This window comes from Myripristis murdjan, chromosome 8 (assembly GCF_902150065.1).
Source record: "Myripristis murdjan chromosome 8, fMyrMur1.1, whole genome shotgun sequence".
Lineage (NCBI taxonomy): Eukaryota > Metazoa > Chordata > Actinopteri > Holocentriformes > Holocentridae > Myripristis > Myripristis murdjan.
Genome location: NC_043987.1, coordinates 9,998,102 through 10,020,560, shown reverse-complemented (window position 1 = coordinate 10,020,560; position 22,459 = coordinate 9,998,102). Strand labels below are relative to the sequence as shown.

At 40.7% G+C, this 22,459-nt stretch overlaps 2 protein-coding genes and 1 non-coding gene across 5 annotated transcripts; all 3 read left to right on the top strand.

Moving 5' to 3' along the window:
- The first annotated feature begins 1,230 nt into the window (after positions 1 to 1,230).
- LOC115364039 (ferritin, middle subunit) lies at positions 1,231 to 3,389 on the top strand. Its single transcript, XM_030058448.1, has 4 exons — positions 1,231 to 1,558; positions 2,112 to 2,258; positions 2,491 to 2,616; positions 2,878 to 3,389. The coding sequence occupies exons 1-4, from the start codon at positions 1,457 to 1,459 to the stop codon at positions 3,031 to 3,033; spliced, it is 531 nt and encodes a 176-aa protein (XP_029914308.1). The 5' UTR covers positions 1,231 to 1,456; the 3' UTR covers positions 3,034 to 3,389.
- A 1,721-nt stretch (positions 3,390 to 5,110) lies between these two features.
- trnak-cuu (transfer RNA lysine (anticodon CUU)) lies at positions 5,111 to 5,183 on the top strand. Its single transcript has one exon. It is a non-coding gene; the product is annotated as a tRNA-Lys (tRNA).
- A 970-nt stretch (positions 5,184 to 6,153) lies between these two features.
- On the top strand, positions 6,154 to 20,695 carry syt5a (synaptotagmin Va). Of its 3 annotated transcripts, none has more exons than XM_030058022.1 (10): positions 6,154 to 6,294; positions 14,812 to 14,996; positions 15,203 to 15,217; positions 15,874 to 16,052; positions 17,104 to 17,190; positions 17,296 to 17,463; positions 17,864 to 18,031; positions 18,318 to 18,435; positions 18,600 to 18,759; positions 18,839 to 18,875. In XM_030058022.1, the coding sequence occupies exons 2-10, from the start codon at positions 14,819 to 14,821 to the stop codon at positions 18,858 to 18,860; spliced, it is 1,095 nt and encodes a 364-aa protein (XP_029913882.1). In that variant the 5' UTR covers positions 6,154 to 6,294; positions 14,812 to 14,818; the 3' UTR covers positions 18,861 to 18,875. The 3 variants fall into 3 exon arrangements, with proteins under 3 accessions (XP_029913882.1, XP_029913880.1, XP_029913881.1); XM_030058020.1 differs by lacking the exon at positions 18,839 to 18,875 and adding an exon at positions 19,248 to 20,695 and having other exon boundaries at positions 6,155 to 6,294; positions 18,600 to 18,733; XM_030058021.1 differs by lacking the exons at positions 15,203 to 15,217; positions 18,839 to 18,875 and adding an exon at positions 19,248 to 20,695 and having other exon boundaries at positions 6,155 to 6,294; positions 18,600 to 18,733.
- Positions 20,696 to 22,459: the final 1,764 nt, after the last annotated feature.

Genomic DNA, 22,459 nt, shown 5'->3' with positions numbered 1-22,459 from the left:
ATTCCCTTAGTAGTTTTGCAACACTGCTGAGGCATTCAGTGTTGCAAAACACCCTGTGATAATACCCACACTGACTTATGGTTGTAACTCGGTCATCATCCATTAAGATCTGGTAGCCTGGATCATATTAAATGGTCACAGGTACTCTGGTTGTTGTGAATTGAAGGTAACGGCCACAGTGATAAACCCCTTTAAATGTTTGGCTTATCTCATGCTGCCTCATAAATTACTTTGCATGTTTATCGGACTCCTTTACTGGATTCCTTTTGTTTTTTGTTTTTTTACTGGACTGAACCGCTAACTATTTTTTGCAGTTTCATGGTTTTCTATAAATATTAGGCTACTTTATTGGGTACACTGAGTTTTTTTGTTTTTTTTTTTTTTTTCATAGCTGTAACTGGAAGCAAAACCCACGTAACAGTGTCAGACAGCTCATTCAGACTGAGGCTCTCAGCAGCATGGTGTAATGGAGACCATAAAAACCACGCTGGTTGGAAATGTCTTATCAGGAGGTCTCAGAGATCATGCATTGCACTTAAGAGGTAAAAAGAGTTTATGTGGTAGTTTATGGTGGCTGTACGGTGTGGCAGGCCAAAAGTCAACTCTATCTAATTAGTTCATGATACATATGCGTAATAAAGGAGCAGTTCGTGGTAATACAAGGAAAGAAGAGGCAAAATTCAGTGAAATGCCTTCAACAGTCACATTAGGTTATTTTAGTGCAAAGCCTCCTGATCAAAGTACACAAACTCAGCAGGACAAAGGCCTGAAATCACGTTTTTTGGTTGGCCCTTTCAGAGAAAATACTTTAAAGTGAGAAAAAATGGAACAACTCAGACAAAATAGCTTACTGAATTGATTAAAAAATGCACATGATGTAAGGGGTCAACAGCAAGTTCACAGCATATCATTTCAGCCACAAATAAGCCTACACACTAGATAATGTATATTGAACAATAGAGCTGTCTTTGCCAAAGTGGGAACCTGCTTAATCATTGTTGTGTGTCCTAAGAAAATACAACGTCATGTTTGTCTTCCCTTAAACAACGACCTCATATCACATTTCACAATTCTCCTTTGGTCATGTGCCTCATGAGGTCATTGATTGGCCGGGAGGTCAAGTCAGCCCGCCCATTTCCTGCTCAACTTGTGGCATGATTGGTTATCTCGCGTGCGGCCGAGTGTCTCTCTTCAGGTGCTTCTTGGTGTATAAATACCGCGAGCTCCAGCTGCCATTTCACACCGCAGGGAAGAGACGCCCAGAGGTTCTTGCTTCAACAGTGATTGAACGGAACTTCTTCTGCCTTTACCCCCGCCTTTACTTCAATTATTTTGCACTACAGACTTGACAAACTCAGCCTTTTTTTCTTTACTTGAACACTGCTGACTAGAACCGACCAGAAACTCTATTTTTGTACCGTTTTTTGATAAGAAAACTCAACAAACGCCAGTCAAAATGGAGTCCCAGATCCGTCAGAACTACCACCGCGAGTGCGAGGCTGCCATCAACCGGATGGTCAACCTGGAGCTGTTTGCCTCCTACACCTACACTTCAATGGTAAGACAAATCAAAAAATTAAAATCATGTCAAAAAATAACACGTGCAACTGTCACAGGCTCTCGCGTGCTGCTTTAACCGTCAGACTTCTCGTGCGGAACGGTTGATGAAATGGGCTTGAAAAGGAGTTTAAATAGGTTAGCACCTCCTAGCGCTTCTTAATTTTGTGTATTTTGTTTTTGTCGTATATTTATTGACATGTAATAACGGTAGCAGTTGAACAGGAGCTGCTGTTTGGAGAAACGCCTCGCCAGTTTATCGCTGCTTGGCCGGCTGCCAGAAAAGGAGTCGGCAAAAGTTACACCCCAGACTAAAACTGCTGTGTCATGCTTAGGCGTCTTGTTTTCCCTCAGTCTATGAACACTAGTGCTTTACAAAGTGTAAAACACAACTAGACTGGTCCAAGTCATGACTCATTTTTTTTCTGACCACTGCCGAGCGTCTTAACTACCATTTGTGTCAGTGCTGCCCTGTTTAGCCCAAATAATAATGGGTGATGTTCTCCCTGATCACTGTGTTTATTTCCTGTCCTCTCTGCCTCCGTGTCTCTCAGGCCTTCTACTTCTCCCGGGACGATGTGGCTCTCCCAGGTTTTGCCCATTTCTTCAAGGAGAACAGCCACGAGGAGAGGGAGCATGCCGAGAAGCTGCTGGCCTTCCAGAACAACAGGGGAGGACGCATCTTCCTGCAGGACATCAAGGTCAGTATGGGCTGGAGAACCAGCTGTCATGGCTGACCTCACCAGCAAAAATTTGTTTCTGTAAGTTCTATACCTTGACGTTTGCGGGTATTCAGTATTTGCACAGTTTAAATTTAATGTCATGTCCTTGAAAGCAGCTTTATAAAATTAGCATTCTAAAATAACATTGTCCCAGAAAATGGGGGCAAAACAAGGCTCAGCCCAGTGTAATTTGTGTTGTTTCATTTTGTAGAAACCAGATAGGGATGAGTGGGGAAGCGGCCTTGAGGCCATGCAGTGCGCCCTGCAGCTGGAGAAGAACGTCAACCAGGCTCTGCTGGACCTGCACAAGTTGGCCTCCACCCACGTCGACCCTCATGTAAGTACAGAATAGTCCCAATAGCACAATTGCTGTTAGTGGGGTTGGCAAAACAAGAACGCCGCCCAAAATTCAGCATGTAGTAGCTTTTTAAAGGGAGTCAAATACTCAGAATCAAATACCAAAATCAAATGGCTCACTTTTATCTTTTTAAACTAACAAATTTTTGTAACACGTTCAGATAAACAACAAATCTCATGCTGGTGTAAACCTAAACTGTTACATTGCTTTTGCTAACTTTTCTCTGGTCTGTGTCCTCAGCTGTGTGACTTCCTGGAGACTCACTACCTGAACGAGCAGGTGGAGGCCATCAAGAAGCTTGGCGATTATGTCACCAACCTGACCCGCATGGATGCCCAAACCAACAAGATGGCTGAGTACCTGTTTGACAAGCACAGCCTGGGGGGAAAGAGCTAAACTTGGCCCGGCAGCAAGCATCTGCCTGCGGAGGAAAGATCGACTGGATGCCCAGGCTTTACCTCCGCCCCCAGCTCTGACTTCAGCCACTCATTCACTGAGCATCATTGCTTTTTAGGTGATTTGCTTAACTGATAAAGTTGGCATGGTAGTTGTCATGTGGAATTGCTGTGAATGTCCAGGCACTGTCTCTGTTCTTTTAAATGTCGTCATATGGAGTGGAGGATGTTTTTATCAGTTTATGGCGCTTTGCTCTTAATCACCTAAGCCTCTTCTTGTCTCTATGTTTTAACAAAGAGGTTGTGACTAAATGTTTCTGCTCGGTACTTAATCTGAATAAACATTTTGAGCTGGAAGTCTTGTGTCTGTCTCCATCTGTGACCAGCACTTTCTCTTGCTGACATTACTCATGACCCCAAGGCATCTTTAAACAAGTGGTTATGAATACAACCTCAGTGCATTTTGTTTAGTATTTTGTAAGATGGCCTTTTGGTGAAGAAACGGTTATATCGGTATCCTAGAATGTAATGCGCACTGAGAAGAACAATCTAGACAATCAATAGTAAATAGTACCAGTAGTAGTACTGTTGCATTGTTAGGTAATGGAGCCGAACAATGTAATGTACATTTTTGCAGCTGAGATAAAATACAACCGAAACTAAGAATGTACATTGTACCAATACACACAAATCAGCGCTACATGGGCTACTGCCAACTTTGGCATATACACATGGAACAAAAGGGGGAAAAAGAGGCAGGAAGGGATTAGGTTGCTGTATATATCCTGTTATTGCCATACTGCCAAAAATAAAAATATGAATGTATTGTATAAAGGAGAGAATACAGCATTTTGAATTTTAAGGCCACATATTCCCCTTATCCGAATGTACAGCTCTTACAAACACACATACCTGCTGCAATTTATCCACTACTTCCCCCACTGAAAGGTCATGTCATGTCTATTTTAATCTTTATTGAAAATACACTCGGTGTCCACATTATCAGGTCCACCCATACAGTCTAATGCAACAGCTCTGTTATAAATTCTACCTTTTTAACAAAGTTTATAATGTTCAGTTTTTGTTGACGTTGTGGACAATGTGTAGATTTAATTACATGTTTATTATTGAGTTGTAGTTTACACATGTCTTGTACTGGACTACATTATACTGAGAGGCGTTTCTAATTTTTTGTTCTCTATCTATTTATATACATGAGGGGTCAGAATATTGGAAACACCTCTCAATAAAATGCAGTCCAGTCCAACAGCACTACTAACTATGAGCTCAATGCCAAACACAGAACTGAATGAACACCTCTATTACTGTGACAGAAAGAAAACCTGAGCATTATAGACATCAGAAAAGTAAACTTTATGGCTCAACAGTTGGACTTGATTGAATTAGACTGTGCAGGTGGAGCTGATAAAGTGGCCACTGAGTGTACATTCAAATATACATTTCAGACATGTGCTCAACACAATGTCGTACAAGATCACAGGAGTGCGAATTAAAAAAATAAAACTAAATAAAAATTCTATTTAAAAAAAGCATCACTGGGAAAAATAGATTCCATTACTCTAGCTGAAATCATTAGAGAATAAGAATACAAGACATCAGTTATTCCTCTATAAAGGGTTCACAGTACAGATTGACAGATGGCAGGTTTCTTACTTTTGTAGCGTTTAGTCCTTGTAGATTCTTTAAATTCTCATTTAAAAAAGCAATGAAATTCGGGGTAACATTCCTTCATGTCTTTCCTTGCTGATGTGCCAAAGCGACATGCATAAATCAGAGTTGTTGTTTTCATAACATACACTGACTTGACCTGTAATAAAATAATAAACTTCTGACAAGGGGCCACTTGGAAAATAATGAAATAAAAATGAGCTGCAAAAAAAGTGGTGTTTTTATGTGAAGATGATGCAAGTGAAATTTTCTTTTCTTTTCTTTTCTTTTCTTTTCTTTTCTTTTCTTTTCTTTTCTTTTCTTTTCTTTTAGTTTAGTTTAGTTTATTTTGACCACAGCCAGCAGATGGCGCTTGTTGACATTCTGCCTGTCCACCATAGCCCCGCACCGCCCGGCTAGCTCAGTCGGTAGAGCATGAGACTCTTAATCTCAGGGTCGTGGGTTCGAGCCCCACGTTGGGCGACATATCTTTATGTTCCAGCTGAAGACAGAAAAACACACAGAAGTCTCTCGGGAGACTAGTGATGTCTCCAAAAAGTGACTTCGAAAGAGGAAAAAAACGGGTGAGGGCAACTGAAGGCACATCTGCACTCTCGGCTTCTCCCTCAGTTTGCACCACAACATGTGCCGCGGAAAAACGCTGCTGTCCGTGGTGCTGAAAACGCACCGAAGTCACTTTGCACATCACTCCTGGTCACACACAGAAAATGAACCAGCTCTCATCGAGTTCCTTAATGTTCTCCGGAGACTGACTGAGCGTGAATGACTCCGACGACAGCAGCTCCCAGTCAGAAAAACAAGAATCGTTGTGGATTTTGCACAAGATTTGAATTGTTTTCCCTCTCAGGAACTGTTTTCATCCGACCTTTTGGCTTTTTTCAGGAATGTATAGTCATAGTACAGACTTGTAATCTGATTTCACTCATATTTGCGTCAGAAATAAGACATAATAAACTGAAGTGATAGGTGATGTCACCTGAGAGAGAGAGAGAGAGAGAGAGAGAGAGAGAGAGAGAGAGAGAGAGAGGTTGGATTAGTAGCCTATGCACTGCAAAAAAATGCCCATCTTAACAACTCCTGCAATCTAATATTACAGCAACTAATTTATTACAAACGTGTAAAAAATCTGCCAGGTGAAAAAATTGAAACAATTCCTTTTTTTTTTTTTTTTTCAAATACAAGCCACCTTGTCTTGAGTTATCATTTCATTGAGTGATGCTTGCTTGCTTTATTCCGCCTTGTTTAAAGCCGAAACTTAAAAATCATGAACAGGTCTGCATCGTAAAATAGTGGGAAAATCTAATAATAATAATAATAATAATAACAACAACATTTTAGTTCTAAGTACTAAACTAAACCTGCTTGCTTGTAAGAGTACATTTTCTTGCAGTGTAGGTGGACAGTAAGTAGTTGGCATTGGAAGGATACTGAGGAGATTAACAGAGAGGGGGAGGGAGAGAGACAGAGCTGAGCGCAACTACTTGTCGCCAGCGCTGTGGATGTCCACAGGATTTTTGGATACAAAAAACAATAATAACAAGCACAGAATCGACAAGGGAAGCTGCTAAACAGGGTGAGTTACACTGTTGTACTGAGGTCTTGTGTTTATTCAGTGTTTGCTCAGTCTTCCTCCAGCCTGGATAGCTATAGTTTAATGCGGTAAATCAGTTACCGAGCAGCCGTGGCGCACCGTCAAAGTCACAGACTGTGACTTTGACGGTGTTAACTTAAGAAGCCGCCTGTTGTGCAAAAGACACAAAGCACAACATTCTGCATCTATGAACTGATACACTTCACAACAAAAACTCATGATCCAAGCAAGCCTTGTTTTTTACGCACAATGTTGAAATGCATTTCCAAAGTTGGCAAAGATTAGTTTAAGTGGATTAATGCGCTTCTATTGGCAAGATCTGTGCTCACGTGAATCAGCTGCAAAACAAATGCACATTTCTGCGTAATAAGTTCCTGACATTGCTACACCTTGCTTTTCACCTTGTGTTGCGTTTCCTTGCGCTTTAGACAGCATGAAGTTGATGTTTTTTATGACGACAGCAGCTTGTGTCTGCTAGGGGAAGGGTGGGGGCGGAGGGGGGGTTGACAACAAGCTGAGTAGTTGAAATGATGCAAATACATAAGAGATGAAGTTCCTGACTTTTATGGCATTTCATCCAAATACAAATTCGCACTACATAGCGGAAGGCCCTGGACTGTTCCTCTGGACTGTGCCTGTACCCTTTTTAAAAAGAACTGAAATGACCCTGTGATCATTTTTAGAGGGATACCAGACAAATAGCACAGCTAAACCTTTCAAATATCATGCAGCCACTACGGGTCAAAAGATTATAGCGGATAAAATCCGACAATAATACCCCAGAGGATAATAAAATAGCACGATAAGGTCACCGTTAACTTTTTTTTTATTGAGTATCACTGACACACTGCAAGTCCTTGGGATATTATAGCAGTATGACAGTGATACCATAGGAAGCAGAAACACTATATAACACAATAAGCTCACACTTAAGTCGCAATTGGATGATACAGGCACACTAAGGTCCTACGGGAATATTATAACCTGTAGCTGTTTGAATGGTGTTTCTACTTATTCCAGTTACCAAAAAAAAGGCATATAAGCTGTATATTGATTTGTACAGGTTGCCTTTGTAAATGCCAAAGTTATTGTGTAAACAGCCAGTCAGGCAGAGTGAGGTTCAGCTCAGGGCCGTTTAAGCTTTTAGCCTCAAAATCCTGCTGCCTGCTGTTCACCTGCAATCTGTCTAAACCCGCACAGGGATGACGACAGAGCCGACAGAGCAGGGTACATGTGAAGATTGTTAAGAACCATCACAATTATGTCCGTTTGAAATAGCAGTGGTCATGTAAGACCTTATGTGCATGTATGCTCAGCCGGATTTTGGCTTTCTTCAATCCTAATGAGATGTGTGCACACACTGGCTGGTTAAATCTGAAAAATATATTTCTGTAATAACGGAGATAATGAGTTTCCTACAAGCCAGTAAAGGCACAACTCATTGATATCTTTGAGAGGCATGAGGTGAGGAAGGTGAAAGTCTTTCCTTTTGGTGCACAAGGGATTTGTCTGTTGGCAGAAATTTAATCAACTTTGATTTTTGGGTTGTTTTGGCTGCTGGTCTTAGTAAGGAAGCAATTTGAAGTCTCGGATCACTTCCACTGAATATTTTTGACACTTTATAGACTTAAAGATTAGTTATTTACTTGAAAAAAATAATCAGTACATTAACTGAGAATGAAAATAATGACTAGCTGCGTCCGTAATTTCTTCTCTGCCATGACAGTGTGAATCGATTCCCTCTGCTTTATGTTTTTAAACTCAAAAATAGAACCAGGGATTCATCTCCATGAACTAGCTGGCAAAAGTTGCACATTACTGGATGCAGGCTTGACTGTGTCTCGAGAAAAGCTTTGGATTCTGCAGTGATGAATGCTTTTTCCCCACCACTGCATCAGGCTGTTCACTCCCTCTCATGGCTGTCGATTTTCTGTACGGCATATGATGTGGCAATTTATTTTGTTGTAATTTAAACGCTCTTGCAAACAAAATCCCCCTCAGACTCTTCAAATTGATTGAACTGAGGATCAAAACAAGCCTTTTATTTGAACTTCCTCCCCATGAGAATGCATCATTTGGTGGTTCCTTGCAATACAACGGCTGTGTCTCAACCCTTTTCTGACCAAATGTGAGGTTTTTCTGATCACATCGTATTTATCTCTATATTTATCAGCGGAGTGGCATGTTAAATTCCCTGAACCTTTTCAGCAAAGTCACATGGCCTCTGAGCCTGCTAGAAGCAACTTCAACATGTGAGGTATTTTCCTCCCTCCAAACAAAAAGTCAAATACAAAGCTTTGATAAAAAGGGATTAAAAGGGGTGTGGAGACACAGCAAAGATTTTAATGTACTAGCACATAAATAAAAAGACACGACCACATCTTTTTGTGAACTTGGGATCTATCTACCTCTGATTTAAGATCAAAACTGCCTCCAAAGTTGTTTAAAGTATTTTAAAAGAGATTTTTTTTATCATGTCATACTGTGAAAATGTTGTGTTTATTTGATGCTGAGTTCAGCCTCTTTCTGCACAGAAATCATTCAAGTTCTGCACTCCTGCACACTGACGTCCTGTTTGCTGGGATTTTTTTTCTTTTCTTTTCTTTTCTTTTCTTTTCTTTTTTTGTTTTTGTTTTTTGTTTTTGTTTTTTGTATCTCCAGGGCATGATTACTCCCTGGAGCTGATGATCTATAACTATTATAGATCAGTAGCTGGAGTTTTGTTCTAACAAGTTGTAATTCCCATAAAAATCTCCATTGACCATCATTTGGACAGACATTAGAAGTTGTGATGAGCACTGTAACTATCACATATTATATCCAGATGTTCATTCACATATCAAAACTGTAGAGGTCATGTTAAAAGGGAAATCAGCATGATGCACTAGGAGGTGTCACTTCTATCCATTCAAGTTCTGTTCTCCACTACGCAGAATACCAAGTGTGCTGATGACTTTGCATTGACTGTCAGTCTGAGTGGAAGGGAACTTTTTCCAGCCTCTACAGAGAGGACGTTTAACTCCATACTGCTTCTGTCAAAATACATATTAGGTAAAACTTTGCTTGCTTGTTGGAAAAATAGTTTCGCATGACAACACGGGCTTGTTGAATACTGCATGTGACTTAACTCTTAATGGATGCTCCTTGACTCACAAGTGGTCAGGGGAAAGTCCACGTGGCAACATGTGATGTCACTTCCTGCAATATGAAAGGGCACTTAGAATGTAAATATGACAGTGTACGTCTCCAAGTTGTGGCCAAAACTTAATGAATCTTTCCAGGGTTTTATACAGTTTCTCTGTGATTATTTGAAACATAAAAGGTTCTCTGAAAAACTGTCAAGTCGTTCACTTTATTTCCTCTATATTAGACTTTGCAATGCAATAAAATTGTGATCATGGTTAGAGAATCTGAGTCATCAAGTATTTCGCAACAGATTTGTGCTTTAAAGAGAATCCCTTTTCCTCCCTAAAATCAGTCTCATCCCCGACACCATACAACCACACAGGCTGTTTGTTCCAACCCTCTAGTACCACCAACAGTAGTGTTTCCTAAAATAGCAGGGGCGTCTCTGATACGACCAAATGGACCATTGAGGGAGCTAGCCCTCTAGCCACTAAAAATACTTGACAAAGGTTAGGAAAAGGTCACGGTTAAGGATAGGAGACATCACAGTGTCCCATTCGTCTAGTTTATAGTCTCTTAAATTTGTGTCAAGAGTATAGCAATGTGTTTTCATCAACCTGACGGCACTGGAGAAAGACGCTAATTCCTCACTGGGGTTCGAGGCTGACTAAGTTTCAGAGCCTCTGATGTAATGTTTTGGAAGCCGTCCCGTCTAAATCTGCCGTGACCCAGATAACAACTTTAGTGATCATCATCCCAAAATTCTGAGGTTCTGGACTTGATCAAAAATGTCATTATGTAACATGTAGAGCTGGTGGACACATTTATGAAAAGATTACTAGTGTCCATTTTAATACTGGATATTATTGTAGTTGCCCACCTCTGATATGATGGAGCTTCTTACAGCGGGTAAAATCTCATGAGATATTTTATTCTCTTTAATATTGCATTTTGTAAATCGATTTCTCTTTTAAAGGTAATCCATCTCCAATATTGTGATAAGAATAGAATTAAGAGGAAAACACTGAATTCATGTAATCTTTGCAAATGAAAATATCCAAATTTGATGCTATTGAACATCAGCACATAATATGACTTCAGTCTGAAAAAGCCCATATCGGTCAAATCTTACATATCTGTCTTAAATACTGGAGAATAAACCCACCTAAACCCAGTTTACTCACCTTTTTATTCATGGAGAACTGAGGTATACATCCTTTTAGGCTGCCATCAACCTTTCCTTACATGCATCATATTAAGTGGTATCAAACTGATGAGAGTAATGCTGAGACAAGCATAAATTAATACTTTTATGAAGTGATAACAAATATTAGGTTGTTTGCTTCATGATGACCACCAAATGGAGATTATAATTAACCCACATTCAGCGTGGGGGGTTGCAGTGGGAAGGAAACCCATGACATTTGGCAGTATTAATGTTATGAAATAAGCATTAAAGGCGCACTATGGAACACTGCCAAGGGTCATCTGAAGTGAGGACCATTTAGACTCCGCCTGTGAAAATGTGTAACCAACACAAAATCTATCAGTGACTGTGTCCAACTGTAACATCCATGTAGACTCAACCATCAGATCACGTGCTTATTCCCTGTTTTTGGATGAGTCAGTCTAAATGGTCCTCATATCAGTTGAAACTTTGCGTAGTGCACCTTTAATGGTCTAATCGCTGTGTATAATATGAACAACCTAAAAAAATCTTGTAATAAGAGGCAGTTGAAATTATTACATTTCCAGCATTATTTTAATTAGAATTATTTTACATATATGGTTGACTTGAAGATAAGAGATAAGAGATAAGATAAGATATTCCTTTATTAGTCCCACGGTGGGGAAATTTCACGCATTACAGCAGCAAAGTGGATAGCAAGATATGAAGCATAATTTACATTATAAACAGTATAAACAGATAATAAATAGCAGTGTGTGTGGTCTACTGGGAGCACCGCTTGTTGTAGAATTGAGTTGCCGCAGTATATTAATGCATTAATGCATGAAGGGAAATGCACTGAGAGAGAGAGAGAGAGAGAGAGAGAGAGAGAGAGAGAGCGAGAGAGAGGGAGAGTAAAAATTCAGTGTAAGTCAATATTTGCCATATGCTAGCAGACCAGGGAGATTCTCAACAGATAACCCACTGATCCTGCATTTTTAATCAGCAAGATTTCTCTTGTGAGTGTGTGTGTGTGTGTGTGTGTGTGTGTTTGTGTTTGGCTGCTGAGGAGCTTAACATCAACAAGAGCACTTCAAGAGCGACAGGTCACGCATCACGCTGACTACAGGCCCCTCCCTACACACACACACACACACACACACACACACAGAGAGAGAGAGAGAGAGAGAGAGACCACCTAGTGATGACAGAAACCTATCTATCAATTTATCTATCAATACATATAGATACGCACACACACACACACAAATGCACAGAGGTTGTCTTCTCTTATCCTCTGCTTACACAATCCAGAGGACTAAAATGGTTAATGTGATACAGCTATCCACATAAATCAGATCTCCTTAATGGTGGTGGTGGTGGTGGTGAAGAAGAGGACAGGGAATGAAGGTGGTAAAGAAGAGAGAGAGAGAGAGAGAGAGAGAGAGAGAGAGAGAGAGAGAGAGAGAGAGAGAGAGTTGAGAGTGAGGGTTAGGGGGGGAGGAGAAAGGGGCGGAGCAACCAGGCAGGCGAACTGTCCTTAATTTGGTTAAGCCGGGGGATTTTTGGATTACCTTTGGCAATTAATCTTGTTACGTCGCTGCACTGAGTGATTATGTGGGTGAGTGTCTGTGGCATTGAAGTACGCTCATATATGTGCGGCTGTTGGTGTGTGTGTGTGTGTGTGTGTGTGTGTGTGTGTGTATGAGGTTGAAATCTACATGAAAGGTCCACAAGTTCTTGTTAAGACACTTGTTAAGACTAATAGTTTTGGGGTTATAGGGTTAAATCTGTCTAAATTCAGCTCACCCATATTAGTCTTTGAATTTGTTTGTAAAACTAACTAATTATAGTAGAAATTATTTTATTTTGATAAATGATTTAAATGATTTTTGTTCATATTGATAGTTGCTTACATTATGGCAAACACTGACTGGACGTCATGATTCACTCTGTTTTTTGTTTATCATTTGTTTGTGGTGAGGAAACCAATGAAAACCAATGAAATGCTCTCACAAGGAACCTGCTGTACATATATGCACATGTATGCATGTGTTCATGTGTGTGTGTGTGTGTGTGTGTGTGTGTGTGTGTGTGTGTGTGTGTGTGTTTGTGTGCACGCGCACTGGCCTGGAGGTCATGGAGTCAGGAGGATTATAATGGCCAGAATGAGCAGTGGAGTGAGAGATTTCATGCCCACAAGAAATATCGAACTGGGGAGGGAGGGAAGGAGAGGTAGGGGTGAGGATGAGGATGTGGAGGAAGAGAACAGCAATAGTCCCTGTGTAAGCACAGGAAGGGACAAGAAGGACGGATAAATGGATGAAGAGAGGGGGAAGAGGAGGCAGGAAATGGGGAATGGATGCAAGGAGAACATGAAACCTTTAACCCCCAAAATATTACTCATTTTGCCTGTAAGAACCCTTCCTGCCTTAAAATCAGCAATATTGTACACTAATCCAGATTACTACAGTGGAAGTTACATTTTTTCTTTTGTTATATTTTGAAGTCTGTTGTTTAACTCAACTACCACCCAATTATAGTCAAGTATTGTAATTCACAATTTCCTGACTCATATATTTCAATAAAATTTTCAATTTTATTGTCTCGAATCCCAAATGGCATTTGCATCAACAAGCACATAGAGCTAATATTAAGCGTCACTTTGAATGCTTAATGTTTTCTATGGTCTGGGTGAAAACTTGTATCTGATAGGCTGGAGGATATGTGTTCGATCCAAGTAGTGCACATGTGGTCTGCCAAAAAGCCACAGTAATGTCAGTTTGTTCGGCAGCTGGTAGCAAGCAAAGTTAGGAGAGTAATGAGGATGACCCTGAGAACATAGGACCCTGGGAACATAGGGACCTAGAGAGCATAGGACCTTGGGAGCATAGAATCCTAAGAATATAGGACCTTGAGAACATAGGACTTTGGGATCATAGGACCCTGCACAGGACTCTTTGTCATGTTCCTATTGCCATATAAATCTGGAAAACATAGGACTCTGGGAACATAGGACCCTGAGCACATAGGACCTTGGGAACATAGAACTAGGAACATAGGAATGACTGAATGGACTGTCTTTCTTGCATTACATAGCAAAGACTGTATGTAGCAATTCCCTTTTCTCTCATGTAATTTTTTGTAAAAGTTCATGTAAGTCATGTAAAACGTTTTAGAGAAGCAGCTTTTAGTTTACTGAAGTAGATTTTTAAACTAGTAATTTTACTGCGACATAAACTAAAGTTTAGTCAAGTATTGGCTCTGTTTTCTTGCTTTATTCAAGAAGAAGATATTAAAAACTACCTAAAGACTGCATATGAAAAACAAGAGTGAATAGGATGGTGAAAGAGGAAGGAGAGTTAAGTAAGTGTGGGAGGAAAAACAGACGACAAGGTCAAACAGGAGGGTGTTTGAAAAGAGAGGAAAACGACTGAGAAACACAGCAAAAAGAAGGGATGAAGTAATGGTTAGAACAGAGACAAATTAGAGAGAAAGAGAGAAATATTATTTGAAAGAGCAGACTGACAGAGCCGCAATACAGGGACAGATTGTAAGGCAGAGGTGGCTTTATTTTTTATTTTAGAAAGAGAGAGGGAACAGCAGAGACAGCAACAGACAGAGAGAGAGGGAAACGCAGAGTGGCCGAGATGAACAGACACATTAATCCATTAAGTCTTTTTAAGCAAAGCTCAGAGCACAGACCTCGCACAAAAGCCTGGGCAGAGCTTCACCCAACAATGAGCAGACTTAAACCCCTTCAAAACAAATAATTCAGTTTGAATGGTGCCCAAGTGAAAAGGTGCTTGAGCCTCCGGCCACAGCCGGCGCCATCAGTGTGACAGGAAGATGCTGGCCATGACATGGCTAACACTTTCACTACAACAATTTCAGACCTTAAAGGATAATTCCAGATTATTTCAACCTGGACCTTAAATTCCTGCTTTTTCTTAATGGTGACTGATTGCGTTCAAAATTTCAATAATGCATTTCGGTTAGTAATAACAATGATAATAATCCTATTAAAAATTTTAATGAGCTTTTCAGAAAGTCCAAAAATATCTTTTGTTTTAGGGGTTAACATACATCCATGCTGTGTTTTCCATTTGATGACTGACAACAATCAATATAAATTGACTGATTAATGTGTTGCTACATCTTAAGTGAGAATGCTGACTGTTGTCTCCTCCCCATTTGGTTTGCAGAGCAGCGATGCGATTGGTCAGCATGGCGGGGGTGCGGCTCCGCAGGGCTGCCGAAGAGGAGGAGGAGGAGAGGGAGCCGCCGCCGCCGCCGCCCCCTCACTCCCACTCTCCCCCCTCCCATCACTCCGTCCACCAGTTCAACAGCATGAAGAACAAGTTCTACAATGAGCTCACACACCTGCCAAGTAAGACACACACACACACACACACACACACACACACACACGCTTGTGCACTGGATATGTAAACACATGCCTTCTTGACCACACACGATCACGTCTTACATTGTCATTGTATCGTCATGTCATCATGTCTGTCCATTTCCGACTGTCATGTGTTGTTTCATCTCTGTTTCCTCTCATCTCGTCCTGTGACTCCTCTGCTCGTCAAGATCATAAAATCCATTGTAAGTCCATCTCTTTTATCAATTTATTCGGTTCATTCTCAAACATTGTCTCTCCCGCTTCTCCTTAGCTGACCACACATGCCCCTCTCCAGCACCACCATGCTTCATTTTCATTACTTGCATGAATTCACATCTGGGAGAGGCCCAGTAAAACCACTGAGAAGCTGCACTGGAGAAACTGAGATTTAAATGCTTTTCTCAAGAGCATCACTGACACGATGTAAAAGCAAGAAAGCCTGATGCCTTTAGTGTCAGTATCAGACACAAAAGGGGTGTGATCAAACTGCAGTACGGGGATGTCTGGCCATTTGTGTACTTCTCTAGCATTTGCATTTGATTTGAATCCTAGTAGCCATGCCACCGTATGTATGCATTTAAATTTTCAAGTAATAAAGAATCATTTCATTGATTTGGAAAGGTTTTCAAAACACTGAGAGATCAAAATCTTCTGAATCTTAATTTTCTGAATCCACAGAGGAGCATTTATATGAAAACTACTAACAAGATTTTCGTACAATCGCAGAAATGTGGTGGTTAGTCATTGGTCTTCTCCATATTAGCTGACATTTTTGGCCATTCACAATTGCCTGAACAGGAACTGAACCTGCCACCAAACAAGTCGTAGAACTAAGTCTCAATACTCGTCCTCTCCTCAGTGCCCATGTGGGCCATCGGTGCCATCGTGGTCGTGGTCCTCGCCCTGGTCGGCTGCCTGTGCTTCTGCATCTACAAGAAGTGCATCAACAAGACCAAGAAGCCCAAGAAGGTCCGCGAGAGGAAGGGAGGACGAGGACGCAGGAAGAAGGAAAAGGAGGGAGAGGAGGAAGAGAACAAGGTGAGACGTAAAATGCTGAAATGTCACAATCTGCGGTTCCACAGACAATATTTCTCCAACCTGCCTGAAATCATTCTGATTAGAGGACCCAGCTAAATAAAGTGATCAGATAAGATGCGTGTTTACATGCTCCAAAGCATCTCATCAGAATATCACTGTTGACACTATTTGATGTGAAAATTTTTTCTACCTGCTGGGAAACATCTAATCTGCCAAAAATATAAATATAATATCAGTCATTTGTGCCAGTGGTCACTCTCCCATCAGATTGTCCATCAGTCTGTATAAAAGTGAAACCTGTCTGCGTTGGAACCACTTTTGCCGTTTTGACTTTTAGCCTTGTAATACACAGCCATCAAACTTTTGAACAACTTGTGGCTTTGAGCCTTTCGACCATGGAGATACTCAACAGTTTAAAGAAAAAAAAGTTGTATCAGCCACAGACCAGTTTGTATTTTGCTACAGCTATGTGTCTTTCCCAGAACCTTGTCATGTCACCTGATGTTATATATATATTCATTCCAACCAGAGTGAAATGATCAGATGAAGGCACTAATATTTTCCTATTGAACAGATGATTAGTTTACAGCAGCCCTCTTGACCTGATTGAAAAATCCTTCCGATCGGGCCAGTCTCTTCTGACTGAGGTGTTTACATGAGCATTTTTATTGTTATTGGGCTGTTATTCTGATTATTAGTGGAATATCAGGGTCCATGTAAATGTGGCTACTGAAAAGACATTTATCCAATCTATTTCCTTTCTTTCCCAGGCCTTTTCTTTGGTGTGATATAACTGAGCACATTACCACTCACTCTAGTTTTATGAATAAATAAATAAATAAATAAATAAATAAATAAATAAATAAATAAATACAAATAAAAAAAACCTTTGCATATGATTCAAGATGATCAAGTGAAGAAAATACGTTTTCTAAAAAAGCATCTATCTGCTACTTCAGTCAGTCAAACGCTGCATGGCAACACAAAACACGAAATGCTACCAGCCAAATCACATTGTTGCTGACTGCTTACCGTGCCATGTGTCTTCCAGGAAGGAGAGGAGAAGAAGGAGGAGGAAGAGAAAGAGAATTTTGGCAAACTGGAGTACACACTGGACTACAACTTCACTGATAACCAGGTACACATTTATACAATTTCCATGCATGCACACCAAAATCCCCACCTCCTAAATACATGATACTTTGACTTAATAGTTTAACTTGTCTCCTCCTGTGTTTTCTAGCTGATCGTGGGCATCCTCCAGGCTCAGGACCTAGCTGCTATGGATATTGGCGGGACATCCGACCCTTACGTTAAAGTCTACATGCTGCCGGACAAGAAGAAGAAATTTGAGACCAAAGTCCAGCGCAAGAATCTCTGCCCCGTCTTCAATGAGACCTTCACCTTTAAGGTCTGGACCTCCTGTAGCTCCCACTGTGTCCTTACTGGGTCTCAAGTAGTGAAATCAGCAGAATCTCACCTTATATCAGCAACAAGCCAAGCAGCTTTGCTGGTGGTGCATTGTCAAACATTTTGCATGAGATGTCAATTTTCCCCAAAAAATCTTATTATCCTCCTTCCTAAAATGCATCTGGGGAACTCCAGTGTGATTCAGTGGCGTATCAATGACAAAGTGAGGCTTTTAATGGCCATGGGTGTATTTTTCCAGTCATTTTTCAGTTCATGTTGATGCAAAATGATATGCAAAATATATAAAGAAAAGTGTACAAAATGAGACGAGATTTCTTACGATTTCTTAAGATATCTTACTGAGATTTACTGAGATTCTGTCTCTCTCTCTTCCTCTGCAGATTCCCTATAGTGAATTGGGCGGGCAGACTCTGGTGCTGCAGGTTTTTGACTTTGACCGTTTCGGTAAACATGACGTGATCGGTGAGATCAAGATCCCCATGAACAGCATCGACCTGGGACAGCCGATACATGAGTGGAGGGATCTAGTGGGAGGAGAGAAGGAGGAGGTGAGACTTCTGCTTCTTGACATCAAAAAGGGGCAAAATGGACTGACACGAGAGGGAGGATGGGCTGTCCCTTTACATTCACAGGCTCTTATCCAGAGGAACTTATGAGTGCAACATCTGAATATGCACCTATGCAAAATTCACCGACATTAGAGGCAAACTGGCACAATGATATGAGTGTTTCACAGTTTCTTCTCATATTCAGAGTATTACAGCCTCTGTGTGTGTGTGTGTGTGTGTGTGTGTGTGTGTGTGTGTGTGTGTGTGTGTGTTTTGTCCCTGACAGCAAGAGAAGCTGGGTGACGTCTGCATCTCCCTGCGTTACGTCCCCACGGCTGGTAAGCTGACTGTAAACATCATGGAGGCCAAGAATCTGAAGAAAATGGACGTAGGAGGACTGTCAGGTGAACACACACACACACAAACACACACACACACACACACACACACACACCACACATGTCCACACATATGCAGACAGCTTTGAGCCTGCAAATGGCAAGTTTACTCATGACTTTTCTGATTGTCTATGTCTTTTTTTTTCTGATGTGATCTGTCTCTCTGTCAGATCCCTTCGTTAAAATCGTGCTGCAGCACAATGGGAAGCGTCTCAAGAAGAAAAAGACGTCAGTCAAACAAAACACGCTGAATCCTTACTTCAATGAGAGCTTCAGCTTCGAGATCCCTTTCTCCCAGATCCAGGTGAGTAAAGCTCCCGGTGCAGAGGGGTTGGGTGCTAGCGGGAGCTGCCCTCTATAGTCGCAGACATCAGAGAAGAGGGAACTCAGCAACTTTCTATTTGGTTTCTTTGTGCGGCAGCATCTGGTAAAAGTGGATTTGTTTAGGGTTGTTGCTTAAAATGGGAAAATAATTGTTTAAAGGACCTCTTCAAGGTAAAATAAGAAAAAAATCATTTGTTATGACTGATGATGTCCATTCAAAGGTGTGATACCAGTCACATCAGGTGCAGTGGCTCTACATGCCATATTCACCTGCCTGGTGTGTTTTTACAGGCCAAATGAAAATGAATAGTTTAATCTTGCAGGATCTACCACACACAAGGCAGGCCTTATTTGCCTAAAAGCTGTTAATGGAAAAGCACCTTGTGGATGTTTCAGTTCACTTGGACCTGAACAGGAGCACAGCCGCTGAAACAGGCAGCATCCAGCACAGTTTCATCTCACCACAGCTTCACTCCCCTCCTGTCTCTGTGCAGAAAGTCCAGTTGCTGATCACCGTGTACGACTACGACAAGCTGGGCAGCAACGACCCCATCGGCAAGTGCTGGATCGGCTTTGGCGCCTCTGGAGTCGGGCTGCGCCATTGGTCGGACATGCTGGCCAATCCGAGGCGCCCGGTGGCCCAGTGGCACACGCTGCTGCCAGAGGAGGAGGTGGACGCCGCCCTCAAGGCCCCCATCCGCTAAACACACGCACACACACACACTACACACACATACATAAAGACAGGTGTGAAGGGATTTCATTCATGAGGAAGCACATCAGATTGTTAAAGAGCAGCACTGCAGGTTGCATATATTGATTTCCTAACATTAACAATAACTGTAAATGTGCTTCACTTTTAAGCAAAAATCATTTTATAATTCTCTCAAAAGGTGGATATGTCGTTTTCAAATGAAGCTCTTTATATGTGTACATAAATCTGTGCAGTGCATGTGCATATGGCATGGAATGCAGTTTGCTTACAAGCTAAACGTACACATGCACATTTGGTACAAGAACAAGTGCACACAGAAACACCCACTGGAGCCGAATGCACATATTTGTGTGTTGGCACCCGCATAGAAATAACAGACAAATGCATGCACGTGTCCATCCAACATGTCCATGCATATTAGCAAATTTAGATCTAAGCTGAGTGAATTCACTGTGAAATTAATTGTATAATTACGGCAAACAAAGGAGACCATGACTGGGTGACTCTTTTTCATGGCAACATAACATTTTTCAGAATATTAGCTGGGGGGAAGTCCATCTCAATGGCAGGAGGCTAACAGTTAGCATCTGGAGCATCCAGCCAGTATCCAGCACTCAGTAACAATGAGAGGAAGATAACACCACCACTGTGCTACATAAGAGCAACAGACAAAGTAAAAAAATATATATTTTCTTCTAAGTGGGTGAACTACCCCTTTAATTTCCCTTGAAAAACACAATGTCAAAAGCAGAGCAGAAGCTGCTAAACTCTTGCAATGATTGTGTTTGTCTCTGGTTTGCAAATATCTTAAAATTAACATGGTAACCATTTACTGCTTTGCAAAGCTGTTTATCTATTTGTCATTTTTGATTGTCATTATTTTACCTTTTCCATTGTCTTTTTCTTTTTCTGTCTCTTTCTTTCTTTCTCACTTTCCCCCAATTTCCAGTCTGAACTTGTTTTTTTCCCCCTCTTGCGTAGGATTTAGTTGCATGTTTTTACTGATCATCTCTTTGTGATGTTTATGAGCTCCTCTGTATATGTGTGCATGTTTGAATGAGAGGAGCTCTTTATTGTGCGTGTGTGTGTGTGTGTATTTAATGGTGTGTGTATGTGTGTGTTGTGCACCATAGTAAATGGAAGCTGTCAGTGGTTTACCTCTTGAAGCGTACAATGTGACTGTACATAAATAGCTGAATAAATTAAACATTTCCAAACACCAACAGATGGCCAGATGGATGGATGGATTTATTTGCACACACACATGCACACACACACACACAGAGGGGGAGAGAGAGAGAGAGAGAGAGAGAGAGAGAGTATAATACCCTTATATATGCAAACATGATCGTTTCATTTACCCACAGGCACAAAGTCACGAGAAAAAAAAACAACACACACACACACACACACACACACAGCCCACGCATGGATTTATAAGCCACCAACATCCAGCAACTCATTCCGACTTAAACGCATCATTTAGGCTTAAATGGATCCCAGGCCACTGTGATCATTACAGTGTTTATGATTTCTCAAATCTCCTTGTTCAGTCAGAGGTAGGGCTGCAGCCATGGCCAGGAAAACTGAAGCTCCCTCTTGTAATTTCTCAGAGGTAACTAACTAATCCCACCCCAAGTGATTACTGCAGCCGTTTCTCCACATAATCCAATAGTGAAGGTGGTGCCTTTTCTCAGTGAACTTCACTCTGAACAGTTCAAAGGCAAACACACACACCAGCCTTCACTGATTCAGTAGATTTTCCCGTTGATTTTGTCTTGATATCATGGAGGTCAGCTTCTGTGTGTGTGTGTGGATTTGACATGGCAAGCGAAAGGCTGGATTATCAGATTGTGTCCTCTTTAGTCCTTGTCTCACGCAGCAAGCCAAACATGTGAGGCAGGAATTAGAGGAATGAGAGTGATGGGAGAGAGACAGGAAACGTAACTGCAGCTCACAGGAAACGAACAGAAGGCAGGAAAACAGTCCTCACAAAAAAATGTCCAAATCTGAGTTTCATGTCAGCTGATATCTGATGTTTAGTTTCTAAATATATGATGAGGATGAAAATGTCCTTTAAAATGCTTCCACGAAGATAAACAACAGTTTTAAAGTTGCTAATAACCTCAATAATAATGTTATTTATTTACTCATCTCTTTTATTTCTTCATTTATTTACTTACGTGCACACGTACGCACTTTCCGCAAATGCAGATGCCTTATCTTGGAAATGTACAATTTGTGTAATTTTTTACTAGAAGGTGAACTGACAGTAAGTCCAAATATTTGCAATCTGGCATTAATGAGGAAAATAAATTTAAATAAATAAATGAATAAAAAGATACCTTTCATTTAATCCAAAAACCCAACGGCAAAATTTACTTAAAATTATATAGGCCATATTCCACAAAATCTGTTTCCATAAAAATGTTCTCTCTAAAAAGTAGATCCCTGAATTTATTCTTTTTATTCACTTTATACTAGACTTACTCATACTTACTCACTCACTTACCTGAATTGCAGATGTTTTATTTTGGAAGTACAGTCTACAATTTGCATAAATTTTCACTAAAAGGTGAAGTGACCTTAAGTCAAAGCATTTCAAAAATTTTCAAAAGATTTAAAAATGAGATCCCTGCATTTATTCACTTACTTACTCAATGTCTTACTCATCTACCTAAATTGCAGATGTCTTATCTTGAAAGCACAGTATACAATTTGTTTTACTAGAAGGGCATGTGACCCTAAGTTGATGTATTTGCAAACTGACACTGATGTGAAAAATAATATTAGTTAAATAAATAAAAGATGTCTTTCATTAAAATCCAAAATCTAACCGTGAAATGCCATTAAATTTGGCATAAAAAGGTTTTCTCTAAAAAGTAGATCCCTGCATGGAGAAACTTTCAAAACTGCTTCTATTAACGCCTGATTGGGTGGCAGCTTCAGTCACGGTGCTGTTTCAGTGTTTCACCACCAGAGGGCGAGTTT

Bases quoted from the DNA above. Each gene is read 5' to 3' on its own strand.
- LOC115364039 (XM_030058448.1), top strand. From the start codon at position 1,457: ATGGAGTCCCAGATCCGTCAGAACTACCACCGCGAGTGCGAGGCTGCC. The intron at 1,559-2,111 runs GTAAGACAAATC...CGTGTCTCTCAG, and splicing joins CCTACACCTACACTTCAATG to GCCTTCTACTTCTCCCGGGA. The intron at 2,259-2,490 runs GTCAGTATGGGC...TTCATTTTGTAG, and splicing joins TCTTCCTGCAGGACATCAAG to AAACCAGATAGGGATGAGTG.
- syt5a (XM_030058020.1), top strand. From the start codon at position 14,819: ATGCGATTGGTCAGCATGGCGGGGGTGCGGCTCCGCAGGGCTGCCGAA. The intron at 17,464-17,863 runs GTCTGGACCTCC...CTTCCTCTGCAG, and splicing joins ATGAGACCTTCACCTTTAAG to ATTCCCTATAGTGAATTGGG. The intron at 18,436-18,599 runs GTGAACACACAC...TCTCTCTGTCAG, and splicing joins GGACGTAGGAGGACTGTCAG to ATCCCTTCGTTAAAATCGTG.